At 35.0% G+C, this 14,562-nt stretch overlaps 2 protein-coding genes across 2 annotated transcripts; both read right to left on the bottom strand.

Annotated features, from left to right (window-relative positions):
- Positions 1–1,597: 1,597 nt before the first annotated feature.
- Positions 1,598–3,588, bottom strand: HOXA7 (homeobox A7). Its single transcript, XM_075828636.1, has 2 exons — positions 3,140–3,588; positions 1,598–2,388 (listed from the first exon to the last, which is right to left on the bottom strand). The coding sequence occupies exons 1-2, from the start codon at positions 3,525–3,527 to the stop codon at positions 2,087–2,089; spliced, it is 690 nt and encodes a 229-aa protein (XP_075684751.1). The 5' UTR covers positions 3,528–3,588; the 3' UTR covers positions 1,598–2,086.
- A 4,379-nt stretch (positions 3,589–7,967) lies between these two features.
- On the bottom strand, positions 7,968–10,534 carry HOXA9 (homeobox A9). Its single transcript, XM_075828635.1, has 2 exons — positions 9,985–10,534; positions 7,968–8,813 (listed from the first exon to the last, which is right to left on the bottom strand). The coding sequence occupies exons 1-2, from the start codon at positions 10,532–10,534 to the stop codon at positions 8,575–8,577; spliced, it is 789 nt and encodes a 262-aa protein (XP_075684750.1). The 3' UTR covers positions 7,968–8,574.
- Positions 10,535–14,562: the final 4,028 nt, after the last annotated feature.

Below are 14,562 nucleotides of genomic sequence, written 5' to 3'. Positions count from 1 at the left end.
TGGCATTTGATGTGATGTGATAGAGCTGGCAGAGGAGCAGACAATAAATAGCTGCAGGGTTTATTTGCTCTGGGCACTGGAGATTTCTGTAAGATGTGAGGGGTACACATTTCTCACCTTTAGGTTCTGGCTCACAGAAGCCCCTGCCACTTTGACAGCTGTCGCCTTGGCTGCACAGAAGAGGAATGGAGCCCGTTTTGGTGCCAGGAGAAGCAGGAAATTAGCCAGGCTGCAAGTTGAAAATCTGCCACTCCGGTCCTTGGAATTCAGAATGCCACACCTTATTAGAGGGGAAGGATCCAGCTCTGCCATCCTGGACCTCAGCTCTAGGTAGCTGCTCCATAAGAACCTCCAGACACATAGCTGCCTTATACTCAGAGAACCTGGGCTGTAGGCTGGAGAGGCAGACACATCCAGAGCAGGACTGAGCTCAGCTAAAGAATGCTGCTCTATTCTCACAAGGGAAATTATAAAAAACTACATGTTCACAGTTACCATCCACATGACCAGCAGCGACCAATGGAGGAACCGAGCAACTCATAAACTTGTATTGCAAAGTTGTAAATTTTCATAAACAACAACGGATTTATAGCCATTGCCTCATCACTGAGAAGAGGCAGGTCTTACAGAGTCGCCATCTTAACTCTCCAACTGCATCTGCACAGCTCCTCCACTCTTATTACCTAGCAGGATCTCCCTTATATATCTATCACACTATTAGAACACACTCTCTGGGCACAAATGTCTTATACATTCACATACTGTAACATTTATTGCACAGTCTACATTGAAATTAACAAATCTATCCACATATATATATATATATATATATATATATATATATATATATATATAGTTATAAATATATATAGTTATATATCTATAGATATATATGTGCGTGTGTGTGCGCAGATATATATTTTATATACATATATATATATATATATATATATATATATATATATATATATACACACACCCTGGAATGTGATTTTTATATCTATCTATCTATCTATCTATCTATCTATCTATATATATATATATATATATATATATATATATATATATATATATATATATATATATATACCTATAAAATGGTATTATTATTTTACTATACCCAAATATAAAACAGCAAGCGTTCATTGTCCAAACACGATTTTTATTGTTCGTAACAAAAGAAAATATATTATGCAAGTTACAGTTTGTTTGTTTGTTTGTTCTTTTCTTTCCTTTTAAACATATTTATTTGTACAGAACAAATGTAAAATACGCACAATAACACTGATCACACACAGACGTGCAAACCGCTAGAATTACAGAATTTTTTTCTGAACTTATTTTTTTTTTTGGAGACAAATACGCCATGCCATAGATGTGACCAAATGTTACAAACACAGATCTAGAAATACTGCATATGACAAATAAACACCATCTTTACACGAATACAAATCCCTGGAATACAAACAATGTGGTCACTTGAAATATCATTGCACAGGAAAGAAATATACTACAGCATTACTGGGGTAGAGGAGGAGTGCGCAGCAGATCAATGCTTGCTTTGTATTTTAGGCTGTTTTGTTGTTGCTGCTGCTGCTGCTGCTGCTGCTGCTGCTGTTGTTATTATGGTGGTTTGAGTATATAAAATGTGCACAGTCGTCACTTCACATCTGTGTGCAGAGTTCATGGTTTGAGTACAAGTAGTATATAGCATTACAGCAGGGCATGCTATAGGTAGTATTGGAATAGGTAGTAGAAAGTAAAGGTAGTGGTTGCTCTACTGAGCATTTGTGAATTCTTGTATAACATTATTATTATTCTATGTGTGTAATGACTAGGTAGTAACGTCTAATGCACTTGTACTGTGCATTATCTTTAGGTAGTTCATGTATATAGTAAAGTCACATTTCAGTTACTGATTGTGAATTGAATGTAATCTTAAATAATCATATCACATATATATATTTCTGTTTCCCCTGCAGGCTGCACCCTTGTGCTGAAGACACTGAATATGGCCTGCACTCAAGAGTTAAACAAATAAAATACACATAATGGTTCCCAGTCCATAACACAAATCCGGCAATATTCATTCATCCTTGGTGACCTTGTCCTCCTCTTCCTCTTCCTCCTCTGCTGCTGCAGGAGTAGTAGCTGCAGGGGTCTGCTCCCCAGCTTCGGGGGTACCGCCATTTTCCTCCTTATGTTCCTTCTTCCATTTCATTCTTCGGTTCTGGAACCATATCTTGATCTGCCTCTCTGTTAAGCACAAGGCGTGGGCGATCTCTATCCTTCTCCTGCGGGTCAGGTAGCGGTTAAAGTGGAATTCTTTCTCCAGCTCCAGTGTCTGGTACCGGGTGTATGTTTGGCGACCCCTCTTCCTGTCTGGACCTATGTGTTACACATAAAATGTGCTGTATGTTAGTCATGGGGGCTCATTGCACAATAATCCTGTGATCATTACTCCATGAAGGCCTAGGCACTATCTAATGTTACTATCTGATATGTCGTTTATTGTAGACATTTATCTATAAACGATCTATCTATCCATCCATCTCTCTCTATTCTTTATATATATATATATATATATATATATATATATATATATATATATATATATATAGATAGATAGATAGATAGATAGATAGATAGATAGATAGATAGACAGATAGATGTGTGTGTTAATATATATATATATACATATATATATATATATATATATATATATATATATATAGATATACATCTATAGAATATTTACATATCTGTGTGTCTGATATTTATCTGTCAATCAATCAGTCTTATTTTTTATATTTTGTAATGTAGATATATGGCCTGCATAGTGGATCAAGTATTTTCACTTATGAATAAAAGTAATTGAAACAAAAATGTCTCTTATTGCATGCACTGCAAACACAATAAACATAATTCTGTTTTTTCTATTTTGAGCCTATATTTATTTACTATCGATTAACATTTATTCTCTGTATGGCACACTATTTTATTATTTAAGATAATTGTAAATACAAGCAAGGGGGAGCATTGCTGCTCTACATCCAAAGCCAGAGGCGATTACACTCTAATGAGACCCCTAAAGGCTATTGTATTATGAGATTAGTGGGGTGCACAGTGTTACCCATACCTGAGGACCTCATCCATGGGTATATGCGGAAATGACTGTCAGTCTGGGGGTGCAAGGTGGGCTCCTCCGCCTTGTTGTCACAGTTGGCTTTGCTCAGGTCATTGCAGAGAAGCGGAATGTTCTGATCAAACGTGGAGCAATGGAGGTTATAGGCTTCTGTGCCCAGGGTATATCCAGTGAAGGGGCTCTGATACAGCGCATTGTTCACATTGTACAAACCAGGCATGGATGGGGGTGCTGCTGTTGCAGGGAATGCCCCAGTGCCGGCTCCATAGCTGCTTCTGTGGGAATTGGTAAAGGAACACGAAGTGGCCTCTGTGTTTTGGAAGAGAGAAGCCCCAGTCGTATACTTGCTGAACAGAGCATTCACATAATAGGAAGAAGTCATATTCTTCACCTGTGATTTGTGGTCCGGGTGGCTCCAGTGTCGGTTTTACGAGGTAGCTTGATATATGGAAACATTAAGCCCCCAGATTTACACAAAACCCCATTTTCTTGTGCACTGAGCTTCCCCCTGCACGTGATCTGCGACCATCTGACTCTCCCATCCAATCTGATCCTGCATCACAGGTGGGAGCGATCTGTGTGCAATGCAGGAACAACACCCATACTCGAGTGTAACCATCACAATGTCCCCAGAATGCTGTATTTATGTTTATTAATAATCCAGCACCCCAAATAATGATCACCTACAATAACAAGGCTTCATTTGCTACGGCGATACTCCTCCCAGATCTCTCTTCATGAACTAAATACAATGGTGCATTCATTATATCATAAATTCTAACAAGAAGTTAATGTAGAAATATTACATTTGTAAAAGAAATGTAAAATAAACACATGATGTATTAATAATAATAATAATAATGATAATCATGATCATAATTATCATAATAATTATTATAATGCTAGAAAACTACAAAAAGATAAATAGATGCAAACACACCAACAAAATGTATGTGCAACCAACAGTGCTTTCAAATAATTATGCATGTCAATTTGGCAAAAATATGCAGGACGGAGAAATATAATTGTAATCCCTTTTAAATAGGAAAACAAATAAAACGCTATATATTTTGTTTACATTTTGTTTGTATCATTGCTATGATTTATCCTAAAAAAAAAGTAACATGACGGAAATTAAATATTTACTTCATTACATTTTTTTATTTCTTATGCCACATTAAATACAGTCAAGGCCAAGACAAATATTTAATATTAATCACATTAAAACATTGGGTAATATTTACATTGAGAGAAATGTGAGGCTTTTGTTGTTATTATTCAGATTATTTTGGGTTGACCAGACGCTGTTGTAATTTACCTGTGCAGTCAGTAGAGGCAGTTCCTGGTGGATTATTCTGTATGATCCATATATTATGTGTACAGATGAGAATAAATAAATAGATCCATTGGAAATAAATGAAACCACGTTGTTGTGATCAGGCGCCAGTGGAAATGACTCCTAGTGCTGGGCAGAGCCTCTTCTACACAGATACAGGGTTTACAGCCTTTATATTGCACATCATAAACTTGAAACACTCAATGGAAATGGCTGCTCCGGAAATTCTACCTTAAAAATATACAGCCCTGCTCATCTGTTCTACAAAGGGATCCCAGGCTCTGATCTCTGCTTTCCCAGAACATTTCCACGGGTTGTATACATTGTTTACTAGAAAATATCTCATGGACAACGCATTGATGATCTTTTTTTTTCCGGTACCCGCATGTGCATCTGTATTACTACTACTACTACTACTACTACTACTACTACTACTACTACTACTACTACTACTACTACTACTACTACTACTACTACTAATAATAATAATAATAATAATAATAATAATGTAAACATTAGTTTATCTTCTTATGATACAATACAAAATAAAACATGAAATAATTACAATCGCGGTAGGATTTTTGTTTTCTCAGCCTAATTTACACAAGGAAAAATACAAAGGAGACTAAATTATATAATAAACGTGTTGACACTAAAATAAATAATTCTATACATGCAAAAATAAATAGCTTCATGCAGTAGACGCCTTGTGGAGGCCCAAGAATTGTGCAAAAAAATACGATGACACAATATCAGGAGGCGGGGTTCTCGCTTTGTGTCTATCTATCTATCTATCTATCTATCTATCTATCTATCTATCTATCTATCTATCTATCTATCTATCTATCTATCTATCTATCTATCTATATATATATGTCTGTCTGTCTATCTTATTTTGCCCACGTTGTATTTTACAAATAAAATCTACATAGAAGATATATTCCACAATATCCATGGTTTGTTTTCATGAGGTTTGTGTGCTTTATATTTAACAGTTAGGTATGATCATTTTATGCAAAAAAATATTGATATTATGTTAATAATTAAACAAATAAAATATAAATAAAGAGTACAACGCTATGCAAATGAGAAAATACTATAATGTAACAATTTCAAAGGTGTAAAGAAATATATTTGTACCTGTGTGAAAAAATATATCAAAATATCTGTATGTTTAAGAAGAAAAATATAAACATATCTGTATAAAACCTAGGATTCTTCTATATTAATTATTTATATATATATATATATTTTCAAAGTTACATAATTTTCAAATATTTGCAACTGATAAATAAAAAGAATAGAAAACTGTTCAAATTATGCAATATATTAAAGGCAGATATATAGATGTAGTGATGCCAATGTGAACATGATATTACATATAAGAAAAAAGAATCAGAACGGGAATCTTAGTTAAGCAGTATAACTATACAGTAATGTCGCTTGAATAGTTTTTGCTAAAAAAAAAAAAACGGTAGAAAAAATAGCTTGTAAATAGAGCAATTTTTCACAATTTTCAATGAGGAAAACGTTTTTCAAATATCAATATTTTTTTTAAAAAAAATGGCTGAAGAGGAACACAAACACAATTCCAATTGTTATGTGGAGTTATGCTGCCATCTGCTGGTGAGATTTGATATGTGCAAGTTTTTTGAAAATTAACCAACTAGTGTCTGTTAATGGAGCTCCTAGTTTAGGTCGCTGTATTAAGCATCCTAAAGTTATTTTACATGAAGAACTTGCACAAAGCTAAAATTTTCAGCGTTACAGAACAATGAACGACAGTTATTTCCGTTCTTCACATTATCTCAATCCGCCAGACAAAACAAATGAAAAGGCTTCTGTAGAAAATCTTAATTGCGGCTGGACAGCAATAAAGTCATTAAGAGGCGAATTCCAGACAGTTTGCAGACCAGCCATATATTACAGACCAGCCATATATTACACACTTTTTGTGGCCATTCTTTGAAGTTCCTTTCTGTCTGAAACAACAGAGGGCGTCCTAACAGCCCGCTCCCCGGAAAAAGCCTGCAATTATTACTTCTGCCTCTCTCATTTATACAAAAGAGTTTACTTTTTTTCCTAACTATATAAAACCAGATGTTATTACCTATGTACTAAACATATAAATCTATATTTTACGTGTGTGTGTGTGTGTGTGTGTGTGTGTGTGTGTGTGTGTGTGTGTGTGTGTGTGTGTGTGTGTGTGGATGTGTGTGTGTGTTAACAGCAGACTTGTAGGAATCCCGGCATGTCTTCCAGGTTTTGCTGAGAAGCCTGCAGCGGTTTACACTCCATAAATGCTTGCAGCAGTAATTTTATTTTATTGCACTATATGGCTCAGAGTTTTCCTAAACGACATCCTCTGTCTGGACTTGTTTCTTGATTTGACTTCTTTCATCATCTTTGTTTTTAAGCTATGCCATTTTTAAGTGTGCCGAAAAATGCAATCCCCTGGCTAAACAATGATGTTTAGGAGGAAATTGAAGTCCCAAATGTGTTCCATAAAGAGATATAGGAGCGAACCAGGGGGAACCAAACAAATTTTTACCTTAAACATAAAAAAATGTAGTCCATTAAATGGGATGTTTTGCATGTTGCTTGCTATAATCTTGCATTCACAGCTTGGGAAGTTAAAACAAGGATTATCGTTGGTATTCGTTTTTTTTTTGTATTTAGTGATAAACCATGTGGAAAGCTCACCTATAGTTAAAATAAATGAAATATAAATATACATGATTATTTAAATAATATCATAATAAAAACCATTATCATTATTATTATTATTATTAATAATAATACATTTGCCACTTATACAATAATATGTATAGGAGGGCAGATATAGCAAAGCTAAATGTGGATATCAAAAGTTTATTTTGTGCACCATGTTTAGACTAGGTTTACCTGTAGTCTTACTGAAACCACAGATAACACATCCTAACCACCACAAACGTGTATATTTGTGTGTGTGTGTGTGTGTGTGTGTGTGTGTGTGTGTGTGTGTGCACAGAGATGTACAGATAAAGATCTAAACCGGGAAAAATAGTAATAATCGTTATCTCTAATGACCAGGAATATAAAATGCCATATCACAACTAACAAAAAACATATTTTTATTTAAAAAAAAAAAAAAGATAAATAGAATTTCAACACAACAATTTGGTCAACAGGTCATGAGGTAACTTTCAAATATATAGTATGTTCTTCATAAATTATTTGTATTGTTTAGGGATAGAAATATACCGAATGTATTCCTTTTTATTTCCTGTGTATAATTTATTATTCTTAATAAATTTTACTTCAATACAGTGAACAAGAACATAACACAAGTTATAGGTAGTAAAACCTTCACTCAACATATATATTAATCCACATATATGTAGATCCCGAAGGAAATCTCTAGGGCTCCAAATAATTTCAGCCCCCCCCCCCACTCCATCCCACCTCCTGCATACTTCCATGTGGAATATAAGCCATATATACATCTTTACAATTCATTATAGATTGTTGGAGTCTGTGATTGCCAATAACTGAGGTCGATTCTTTATAAATCAATTGTAGGTTAGTTGTCTATATATCGGGAAACAGTAATGACATTACAGGCTGGTACTATAGATACAGGCTGGTACTATAGACCTAGCATTATATTAAACAACCTGAGTTCAATGTAGTCCTAGCATTGTACGACATCCAAGCACATAAATCCGGTCACAACTACAATAAAGCACATGATTCAAGTATAGCAGCAGAGGGTCCTGCTGGCCAGAGAACAAATAATAACCATAATAATAATAATTATAATAAAATCTACATTTTTAGAGCTAGTCTGTACAGTCAGTATATAGTTGTGCACAATGGTAAGGTAGTTTACTTGTATAGTAGAGCAGGTAGATTACTTGTATGCCAGCCCACCCCTAATGCCCCTTTGTGTTGTTCATTAAATAATTTAAGAAATTAAGTACCTCTTGGATAGCTCTGGTAAACCAAGGCTGTGATGGTACTTGATTTGTTAGCATGATATACAGCAGGGAGAAACACATGAGGCCTCAATACAGTAGCATCCCCTTGTTTGTAGCTCCATGATATTCTGGATTTATTCGTCCTTTGGTCGATCCTTGTTAAATTTCTTCATTTTCATCCTTCTGTTTTGAAACCAAATTTTAACTTGTCTCTCTGTGAGGTTAAGCAGTCTGGCCACCTCATACCTCCTGTCCCTGGTTAGATACATGTTAAATAAAAACTCCTTCTCAAGTTCCAGTGTTTGGTGCTTTGAGTAAGGACATCTTTTTTTCCTGGTGGATCTTGCATGGAGCCAATTCGCAGCTGGGTTGTCTAGAAACAGAGGACATTTTTTTTACAACACTTTTCAACGGCTTACATTATACATTGCCTATGCACTAATACATATACTGCTATTAATATCCTAAACAATATATACCCCGGGCATTAACACATATACTGTAATCCATGCCCTGTATAATGCAAGTATCAACACCCTAACAACTATGAAAACCTTAAGCGATATATGCCCTATGCATTAACACATATACTGCTATGTTATTTGTAATATTTCCCTTATGTATTAATACATAGCGCTGCTATATATTTGTATAATGCATGCCCTATGCCCCATACATATATTACTACCAATGCTTTACATAATACATGCCCACTACATCATTGTGTAGGCTACCACAAATGCCCCAAATTATTTAATCCAAATGAATAAACGTCCTATACAATCTATGTTATGCATCAATACAAATACAATATCTATGCCGTATATAACATATGACTTGTGCATTACTACATACAATGTCATAAATAACATAGACAATATATGTCTTATGCATCAGTACAGATATTATATCAATGCTCTATACAAAATATGGTCAATGTATGAACACAGATTTCTATTAATGTCTTATATAATGCATTCTATCTCAGATGATACTGTTTATCAATTATAGATCAATACATAGACCGTTATCAGTGGCATTTACAAGCCATTTACAAGCCATGCAATATGCATCTATACGAAGACTACTATACAATATATCTACTACATATGTTCCTTAAAAAATACACTACATGCCACTCTACAACGTCATATCCATTTCTAGACACCACTAGCAATGCTTTATATAATCCATGCACTTGTACATAGACTACTCTGCTGGCTACCAAATTTACACAGAATATTGCAATTCTCATATTATATAGTAGCCCACGCCCACAGAGTTGTAAAATGCAACTACAGTATATCCCCTCAATGATGATATGCCTCCACTGTGATATGCCTTGCACTGTGAACATCCATAGTGCATTGCTCTGGTAACACTGATCATACAGTTTACATGCCAGGGCACAAACTTTATTCTCATTTATGTATTGATTCTGTGATGAGGCCCCCTATAGAGGCCAGAAGAGTCACAATCTCCACCGCTAACATCATGTGCATATGATCGCTTCCATAGTTCATCAATGACTGCAATAGACTTACTTGGGTCAATAGGAGGTTTTTCCCCATTTGTTAGGTTCTCTCCAGTATTGGCAGCAATGGCAGCGTCGTTACTTTGCTTCTCTCTGTCAGCAGGAGAGCCACAAGCATAATCAGACAAAGACAGAGTGTGAGCATCAAACGTGGTACAGTCCCCCCTCCTGCCTGAGAGGGGCTCAGGTTTAATACCGTAGTGCCTGCTGGAGGATAAGCCTGGAAACGACAATGATCCGGCCATGGGTTCCAGCCAGGACCGCATATACCTGCCATCTGAGGCTGCTATAGGTGCCTGGTGGTGTACATAAGGGTGGTACACGCTGGAGACATTATTGGCAGTCTGAGGATGATGCACTGGATTCCAGGGGCTGCTAAACATGGACGATTTAGATTGGAAGCTGCATGGAGTGTACTCAGGGTGCTCAGCTCCCAGTGCAGCCTGTCTTGGTGGCTGGGCTAGGGAGCCAGAAGCAAACCTAGACTGCACCAGCTCCTCACCCTCATGGATCAGGAAAGAGTCCACATAATAATTGCTCAGAGTCCCAGAAGTCGTCATTGCTATGATGAGAGCAGGACCTGCTGAAATTATGAAACTGCAGATTTCATGTAACAACTTGGTCCTACAAAGAAGTACAGTCACCTAATAAGTTGCAGGCAGGACTGGCTTCCTATTGGCTGCTGGCGGCATGTGACTAAGAAACAGAACAATAAGGAATAAATCAGTCCGCAGGCTATTAATGGCTCACTGTTTTCCAGTCATCATTTTTATAGCAAAGCCATATGTTTTTATGCAAAAGGATATTGAAGTTATACAATATTGTCCACTTTAATTGTGGCCGAGTCAGATTAAAATATCCCACTTCCCTCATTTTCTACCATTGCAGGGACTATTTTACATCATGATTAATCACACAGAAGGATGTAGGTGTTCTTCACAGTCCTTGATCGAAAATCATCCACAGACACATAGATATATAGAACATGTTTCATCCCCTTAATACATATAGGCTTCAGCATAGTAGATGGGATTTATTATGTTACACTTGTGCTGGTTACAAGCAGTTGTTACATTTTACTGTTGTGCTTAGGCTGGGAATACTGGTATAGATCCAGCCAGTAGCCGCAGTAAAATGCAAATCTCTAAATAAGTCTCCATAGTGCTGTTCTAGACACATGCACAGCCTGCCTGTAAATAAGGCAATCAGCTCTCTTCATGAGAATGAGCATACAACATTCAGAATTAACACTTTATTTATTTCCTCGTGTATAGATTCAACACAACAGTGTACAAGTACATCTATGCACACATTTATACCTATATAAGAATAATTTAGATGTAGCATTATAGAATGTGGTATAGAAGACCTATAGAATATAAGGTAGGAACATTATGCCTGCATCTATCTGCCTATCTATCTATCTATCTATCTATCTATCTATCTATCTATCTATCTATCTATCTATCTATCTATCTATCTATCTATCTATCTATCTATCTATCTATCTATCTATCTATCATTTATCTATCATCTATCTATTATTAGCACTAAGCCATAATCGAAATAAAAAATACATTAAAAAAAATAAAATAATAATTAATAATACCACAAGGGCTGCGGAATAAAGCCATATAGGCCAGGAAGAATATTATTGTTGTTTCTGCTATTATTATTATTATTATTATTATTATTATTATTATTATTATTATTATTATTCTTTTTATTTATCCAGTAGATTTTAAGATACCTGACCACGACTTTAGCCTTTGTGAGGAACTGGGTGGGAAAGATTTACAGGGTAATCCGGTGCCATAAAATAACGATAATAAAACAGACCACAAGTGAGGGTTACAGACTGAGGAAGGAAAATTAGGGCGTGGATTCATGGGAACAATTGTCTCACATGCATGAAACCTTTATTATAGCTTGTAGAAATGTGGTAAGGTTTATAGATTTATATTCAGAAATATTTATTTCTGTTATAGTAATAATGTAGCAGAGAAATCTGAATAAACATAGGGGAAGGTGCATTAATGATAAAGTAGTAATGGCGGATGGTTACATTGTTTCATGCTGAACAGCACAGACATTAGATCAAGTCCATTGTTATGAGTGCAACGTTATGTTTTTCTATCTTTCTTCACTTCTCTCTAGCGTATATATGTTAAAACTTGATATAAATAGATGATGGAGATAGATAGATAGATAGATAGATAGATAGATAGATAGATAGATAGATAGATAGATAGATAGAGAGAGAGAGAGAGAGAGAGAGAGAGAGAGAGAGAGAGAGAGAGAGAGAGAGAGAGAGAGATAGATAGATAGATAGATAGATAGATAGATAGATAGATAGATAGATAGATAGATAGATAGATAGATAGATAGATATTTTTATGTCCACTATTGTTAAAGGACTATCCTGCATTTCTTTTAAATAATGAAATAAAATACTTTCATAAATCACAAGTCTCCTGTACTGTCCACAACCAGTAATTATACTTCTCGAAACAAAAAATGCCCAAAGGTAGGATCAATCTGAAACTGTTATTATTAACTTTTCAAGCATGTTGAGCCATTGTGAAGGGGGAAAAAATATACCTACATCAGTGAACAATTTATTACTTAAGGAAATATGATTATAGTGTAAATACGAAAAATAATGTCAGTTTCAATCTAGGAGGTAAACGATCGAGGTGGTGGGATAAGCATAATAAGGGTATAACCAGGTTGTTTAGTACATTGCAAGGAAATAATGATGATGATAATAATAATAATAATAATAATAATAATAATAATAATAATAATAATAATAATGATGATGATAATAATAATAATAATAATGATGATAATAATATTAAATATTATCTATTTTATAATTTTCATTTTTTTATATATATGTAATCAAGTGGAGTCGTATTTCATGTGGTGTACACACGATAGATAGATAGATAGATAGATAGATAGATAGATAGATAGATAGATAGATAGATAGATAGATAGATAGATGATAGATAGATAGATAGATAGATAGATAGATAGATAGATAGATAGATCACTCCACCATGTGAGCAAGAGATTTCATTATATATATGGGGGGGGGGGGGGATTGGAATGGTAATGCGAGATGGCAAGGTTGCATTATTATTAGCATTATTATTATTATTATTATTATTATTATTGCTATTGTTATTTTAGTAATAGCATTCGTATTATTATAGTAGTATTATTACTAGAAATAATACTAATTAATGACTTTATATTTAAAACCTACTACTATAATATAATTATTATTGGTAGTAGTATTTTTGCTGTTTTATTATCTCTATATATGTTTATCTATATATCTAATAATAGAACATATATCTAATAATGGAATTATTACTAGTCCTTTTTTTAATTTGCACCTCGGATATTTATTTTTCACCTTGTTTTCTTATTTTTCTAACTATAAATTATTTTTAGCTATATTGCACATTTCAATATATATTACATATCTTAATATATGATAAAATAATTATACATCTATCACTATAAACCCACAGGAAGAGACCTTATTTTTTTTTTTAAAGAAACCTAAACATGAAACAATGCATTACATTTCCTCTTCGCCATTGTCTTGTAAACTGCAACCTGTGGTAGAGGATAAACCTGGAAATGTTTGTGGGGGTTTTATGGGTAAACACAGGCCCTGCAATAAGGCAGATGATAGCCCCCAGTCTATTGCTGTCTGGTGTATTTGGAGAGTAGTCTGCCTTCTGCTGGGCTGTGTTGCTGGTGGGGAGGCTCTCAGGAATGTGAGACTGTAGGCTGGATTGTAATAATGATCGTAACCTAGGCCTTGTGAGCAGGAAACCATTATTACAGCCACCTCGATGGCATTTCTCTCTTTCTGTAAACCTCGATAATGTTAATCCTATGAATCATTAGACCACCTACAAGGAATATCAACATTAATAAAACATGTATATCAAGCGAGATCCAAGTGGCTGATTTTCATGTGGTGTGGTAGCTAATAATATAACCACCATGTGATGTGTCATTGTATATACATAACAATTGCATAATCATAATCCCCATACTATCATTAAAAATCAGCGATCACAACCCAAGCTCGCTTATGATGATTCAGGGATTTGCTATAAGTGTACGCAATGGCAGATCAGAACGATTTGCGCCTGCTCAACCACAGCACCAAAACATATAGTAGCCTTATGTGCCTCACCACACATTCCCTATGTCATAATCCGTTACATAGTAGTCCTATGTTCCAAAGTCGTTTGTTCCATATCACATAATGGTCCTATGTTACATACAGATATCCTATGCCCCCATATTACACAAAAATCCTTTATCCTGTGTCCAATATCGTACAGCAGTCCTATTAAATCATATGATTCATACCACATATTACTCTTATGACACATATCACATATTGTCTTATGTTCCAGTCCTATATTTCATATCGCATGTTAGTCCCATGTTCCATATTATTCCCATGTTCCATATGACATGGCATCTTGTACCTGGGTGACGATTTGCACTGATGTGACTAAGGCAGTTCCTTGTTGTCGAGAGAAAGGTGGAG

This window comes from Rhinoderma darwinii, chromosome 5, assembly GCF_050947455.1.
Source record: "Rhinoderma darwinii isolate aRhiDar2 chromosome 5, aRhiDar2.hap1, whole genome shotgun sequence".
NCBI lineage: Eukaryota > Metazoa > Chordata > Amphibia > Anura > Rhinodermatidae > Rhinoderma > Rhinoderma darwinii.
This window is presented reverse-complemented; position numbering and strand designations above follow the sequence as displayed.

Bases quoted from the DNA above. Each gene is read 5' to 3' on its own strand.
- HOXA9 (XM_075828635.1), bottom strand. From the start codon at position 10,534: ATGACGACTTCTGGGACTCTGAGCAATTATTATGTGGACTCTTTCCTG. The intron at 8,814-9,984 runs GTAAGTCTATTG...CTCTGTTTCTAG, and splicing joins AAAACCTCCTATTGACCCAA to ACAACCCAGCTGCGAATTGG.
- HOXA7 (XM_075828636.1), bottom strand. From the start codon at position 3,527: ATGACTTCTTCCTATTATGTGAATGCTCTGTTCAGCAAGTATACGACT. The intron at 2,389-3,139 runs GTATGGGTAACA...TGTAACACATAG, and splicing joins CCCATGGATGAGGTCCTCAG to GTCCAGACAGGAAGAGGGGT.